General features: G+C 37.9%; 1 protein-coding gene across 1 annotated transcript; it reads left to right on the top strand.

Moving 5' to 3' along the window:
- Positions 1-1,118: 1,118 nt before the first annotated feature.
- Positions 1,119-5,691, top strand: LOC140150806 (uncharacterized). The gene is made up of 2 exons (XM_072172936.1): positions 1,119-1,294; positions 3,425-5,691. The coding sequence occupies exon 2, from the start codon at positions 3,662-3,664 to the stop codon at positions 5,057-5,059; it is 1,398 nt and encodes a 465-aa protein (XP_072029037.1). The 5' UTR covers positions 1,119-1,294; positions 3,425-3,661; the 3' UTR covers positions 5,060-5,691.

Genomic DNA, 5,691 nt, shown 5'->3' with positions numbered 1-5,691 from the left:
AAACTTTTATGAAGTTTTGTTTTGTCTTTTCCATAGCGCATGCATCCCCAGGTTTCCAACTTTCCATTTCATTAAGGGATCTAAAATGAGCGTTTATTGCGTTTCGACAGTATTTTTTGTGGGACATGAGAGCACCTCGGACCTATCGAATTGCATTCTGAATACGAAGCATGTCTTTCTGATATCAAATAATTTTCATTTTTTGAAAATCACAATATAATACAAATTTTATGACAAATTATAAAAATTTGATATTTTTCAAATTTTTGATATATTACAGTCCTCGAAGTAAATTATATAAATCTAATGATATATTCTTAAAGTGTATGTAGCAGTGAGGAAAAGCCGACGGTCAATTGAAAATTTTGACCTTTCATATTGAAGATATGGATTTTTTTCCCAAAAGACCTAATTTTTTTGGTGTTTTGGGGAAAAAATCCATATCTTCAATACGAAAGGTCAAAATTTTCAATTGATCGTCGGCTTTTCATCCCACCTACATACACTTTAAGTATAAATCATCAGATTTATAAAGTTTACTTCAAGTACTGTTAAATATCAAAATATCAATTTTTAATGATTTGCCATAAAATGTGTATTAAATTGCGAATTTCAAAATGTCAAAATTATTTGAAATCAGAATGACATTCTTCGTATTCAGAATGCAATTCGATATGTCTGATGTGCTCTGATGTCCCAAAATAAATACTGTCCAAACGTTCATACCCCAGCCCTTAAAGCAGTTCGTGCATGTGCACTTAAAAACATTCAAAATGTAGGCTTATCATGTTCCTTTAACCAGGGCGGGTCACAGGGTGTACTAAAAGAGAGTGCTTTCCTCTTTATATTCTTCATCTGGTTACTTCCCAACATCCCATTTGCGGGACCAGACGGCAAACCAGTAAAAACCTGATGAAATATTCCGAAGTTTATCAATTTTAGCCAAACTTTCATGCATCATCGTATCGGGCCCACCACTGCCGCTAAATGTTTAGGTCACACGCCCTCTTTTGACCTATAGGCCAATGACACGGTTAACCTTTGACCTCAATAAAGTTTCGATAGGGAAAATAATAGTCCAGCAGAGTTCTTGGTGTGGAGGCGTCTAGTACCTCTTGTCATTGTCTGTGGAACCTGCAAGTGCAAGCCCTCCATTATCGAAGAACTGATCACTGGTAGGTGCATCTTTTGACACCACAGAACTGATGACTCCTCCATGTTCCCATGCAGTAGTCTAACTGTTCTTCTATTTGGTCTACACTAACACCCGGGACTGACACTCGGGTCATTGCAGGTAAGCTTATAAAAGAACTGTAACTCATGAACTACATAATATAACTTCGTAACGACGCATACACGTGACATAAACATCACACTGGGACATCACATAGGGAGACTAAATAGAGGTATAGGAGCTACTAGGTCACAATATAATATCGTGTTCATGTCGTGACCATCGACATCATGATGATCATGATATCCGCCATCAATGACATCATGATCATAATAACATGACCATATCATGATCATGATTGATGGCGATATATTATTAGGCCTCAACTGATAGGTCTCAGGCAGCTATACTGGGATTACTGGTTGAATATTTTTAGCCGGAACTTTTTGTTCACGATAAAGAAGTTATCATAATTGAAATCGAAAAGTGCGGATTGAATGCCATGTCTATATCTATCTTGGTCTTTAGGGAAGTCTTATAGGCCCCAACCATACATGCCTTCATCAGGATTCAGCTAATAAACATAATAATAGGCGTTTATACAACCGGGACTGATCAAAGTTTGCTTGTGGTCATCGACTTCATTTCGGAAGAGGTCTGGAACTGCATTGATGAATCTTATATTTAAATGTACTGCTATTATAGCTGTATGTATCACAAGTCTACTTCGAAGTAGTAGTAGTTGAATGAATCGACATTATGATATAGTGTCATCAGAATCATCATTAATATTGCGTTCTCTTCAAATACAAGCGTACTGCGTATACGCAGGAATATATTATTTGATTATGTAATTTTTAGATATTTACATATATTTTCATTTCCTGGGGCTATATTATAACAGTTTAAATGCCACTATGAATACAATGTTTGCAACCGAACAAGTGAAGGTGAAGGACATAAATTAATATAAGCATGATTTTGCAAATTTATATTTTCAATGAATTTCTTAGTTTGTTTTATCCTATACTTGCTTTTGTTTTGATATTATGGTTCGGAGGTGCTGAACAAGCGGGTTGAAAATGTTTGAAAGGAATGGATGTAAAAAAAACACGATCGAAACGAGGCAACGATCATCGAATGCGTTTATTATACCCGCCTGAACCTGTAAGCTAGGGGAGGGTGATGGACGTTCATATATGAGGGAAAATCCGTAAGAGTAGCAATTTTATCAGACCACCGCGCAGAAATATTGAAGAACTAGAAATAGGAGGTTTGCTGTGTTTAGAGCTATGATGTGTAAAAGAGTACGTAACCTATGCTATTTTCAGTGCTGTGCTGTTGGTTTAGTGCCAGCGCGCTATATAGACGAGTGTAAGGTTCCCGCTCATATATAGGTTTGCGTTGTATGTTGTACAATATCAAAATGGCGGCTGATGAAATCTGCCTTGGAAATCGCGAAGCAAGCAGTATAGAAACCATGCATGGCCTATAGCTGTACATACATGAACATGCATGGCAAAACGTGCTTTTTGTAGTGTACACTTAAATAATTCTAAATGCACCAGCTAGCAATAGCAGTGGAAAATACATAAATCTAAATTACAACTTGGATTGAAATTAGTGGACTATTCCTCGGGGACTATTCATACATTTTTGGTAATTTCACGACTTCAAAAACGCTATTTTTGAACGTTAACTTTTTGTGTGTGCAAATTTACACTGTAGCTTTTCTTTGGTTTTGATGAAATTGCAAATTTTTGATTTTAGTGCGGAGTAGGCTATATGCATGATGTGATTCTTTGAATCAATCCTGTATCTCGCGGTTGAGAAGGAAGCGACTTGATTAAGGCTCTACCTGCCTGCACGCGTTATGGGAGAAACGAGGGTTTTATGATGTCAACAACCTTCGCTTTCTTATCAAATAATTATGTTAATGATTGTACAATAATAAATGTCTAATAATCGCAATTAGGGAAACTGGTTATAAAATCATAGAATATTAGAATGTTTAAATGAAGTAGATTTAATGCTTTATTGTTTCTTTAAAAAAAAACCCAGTTTGACTTGTTTATATTGTTGATTTTATGAAAAGCATAAAATTTAATCCAGCGCTCTACACATGCATGTTACAGTCAGGTACAGGTAGCTCATAAGTGTACTAGGAAGTTGTGATAATACACAGCACGCTAAGCGGTTCTATAGCATTTAAAGGAACTTATTACTTTTCTTGATATTTTTTTTATACAGGTCGTGTTGGAGCGAATGTGTTCTGCGCTCGTCCGTCACATGACAAGACTGATATCAGGTGCGATGAATGTTTTGACTGCAAGCGGTGAAAAAGGACGCAGTTGAAGCTGAAAGTCGTATGGCAGTTACAGTACTGATCGCAGGCAGTGTAGAAACAAATTTTCTCCATTTTGTTTCGTTGTTGATCAACATAATACTCAATTTAATCTTGCGCGGCAGTCATTTATTTTGTTCGCAATGACTACGAGTAGAGCATTAACAACGGATGGGGTCAGCGAGAGTAGCGATATAAACAGTAAGAATCCGCACTATCTTGCTCGCACTCATCACGGTAAAATTCGCATAGGTATATCATCGCCATCTTCATCAACTTCTACGAGACAAAATGGAAGTCGTTGTTGTGAAAAATCCAGGGGGTGTCAACAAACATTGGCTTGGTCTCAATTTAATGTTGCGGCGAACGGACATGATTATTTAGGGGTTACTGCGCGCTGTAATGATACAGGACATGATGTGAATATGGTGACAGGCTTATCCTCGAAAAATATGGTACCACATGGAGAGAATTGGGTCGATTTGAAAAATACAACGACACAGCTTAAGAAATTAGGGACAGAACATTTACCGAATGCATCATCGTCGGGGTTAGTCTTAAGGAAGGAAAAGAACCAGTCGTGGAGCGTTAAATTGAAGGAATGTTCTTCAGCTCCGTCTGTTAAGTCACCTGAGCCAAACTCATGCAATGGATTTGGCGGGAACGAGGGAACGACAAGTTCAAAATTGGACCATGTCAACACAAGCGGAAAGCAGACGTCGCCGTGTAAATGTTGTGGCGTAAACAACAATAGCAATATTGTGAAACACGTGCCTGCTGTATTTGCAATCCCATCTTGTACCAATGGCGATAGTAATAGTGTAAAGGATAAAGGAAAACTGCGCACGAAAATACGGATTAAAGATGTGAACGGGAATGATCCGTTGGTACAAATGGTACCTCATAACGTTAAAGAGAGCAGCACGGGAGCCAAGATTGGGACAAAGAGGGACAAAGACAAGTCGGCGTTGGATGGAACCAATGCAGTTAGAAAATCTGCGACGATAATCAATGGAAAATACTGGAATGGAAAGGACTTGTTATTAGAAGGACGCGAAGAGGTCGAGGAAGCCGCCTATAAAGCATTGGAAGCTTCCACAATAGAGCTTCCCAAGACAAATAAGAGCGTCAAAAACGCTGAAAAGGAGATCGCCCATGCCTTAGAAATTATCCAGCTTCAACTGAAAGTGTTGCAAACGCATAAAAAACAATCTAAAAGCGGTACCGGTATAAAATCGGGCAAAGTGACTAAAAAAGGGAAAACACCCTCCGCTGGTAAATCAAGTCAGAGTGTAAAGAAAAGAAGACGTTCGTGGGAGCCTAATTACACTATCAGGTTTGCGGATTTCTTTCAATTGCCGCCATCTTTGATTGTGAAAGATGGTGATTTATATCCAGCCTGTAGTATGAGAGCAGATCCGTGTTGTCCGCCCGGACCCAACCACCCGATTTGGAGGTGGCGATTGGGGAAGACGCCCCTCCCTCGACCACCAGCACGTCACCTCAGCGTCGAAAATAACTCTGAAGGTACTTCCAGGTAACCTTAAAGGAACAGTGTGTACCGGTATACTGTATAGTACATTGTACATTATACATTGTGTTTATAGAGAAACTATATATCATCGCGTCAGATTATCCAGATCAAAATATTGTATCGGCATTAATATGGTTATAAGCTGTTAAAATAAATCATAATGCATATTTATTAGAAATATGGTTTAATTATGTGATAATAGTGAAGGGCTGCTCACTGTGGAATAAGAATCTGATGTTTGCATACTAAAGAAATATAATTATGCATAAGCAAAATAGCGCTTATGATAGGAATATCATTGATATTGTAGCATATTCAAAATTGTCATTATCAGATTATGGAGACTTGGCCTTTCAATATATAGTCTACTGTAGTAGACCATTTAAATTTATCATCCCTCTAATCCCACCATGGAAAATCCACCAATCCTATTCTGATCAAACGGCTATCTATATCATGCATGAGAGCAGGGCAGTCACTGAGGATATGGATGTGTTGTGTTTTATCAGTGCATGGGATTGGAATGGTATATGAATTGTTTAAAAAAAGGAATACAAAGCAGTCTATTCAATATATGGTTCACGTAACAGTAACATGGCATGTCTTTTGCCGAAGTGGGAAACTGTTTTGTTGTAGAAA

Source organism: Amphiura filiformis, chromosome 4, assembly GCF_039555335.1.
Source record: "Amphiura filiformis chromosome 4, Afil_fr2py, whole genome shotgun sequence".
Classification (NCBI taxonomy): domain Eukaryota; kingdom Metazoa; phylum Echinodermata; class Ophiuroidea; order Amphilepidida; family Amphiuridae; genus Amphiura; species Amphiura filiformis.
The sequence above is the reverse complement of the archived record's forward strand: the minus strand, read 5'-3'. Positions and strand labels throughout refer to the sequence as shown.

Bases quoted from the DNA above. Each gene is read 5' to 3' on its own strand.
- LOC140150806 (XM_072172936.1), top strand. From the start codon at position 3,662: ATGACTACGAGTAGAGCATTAACAACGGATGGGGTCAGCGAGAGTAGC.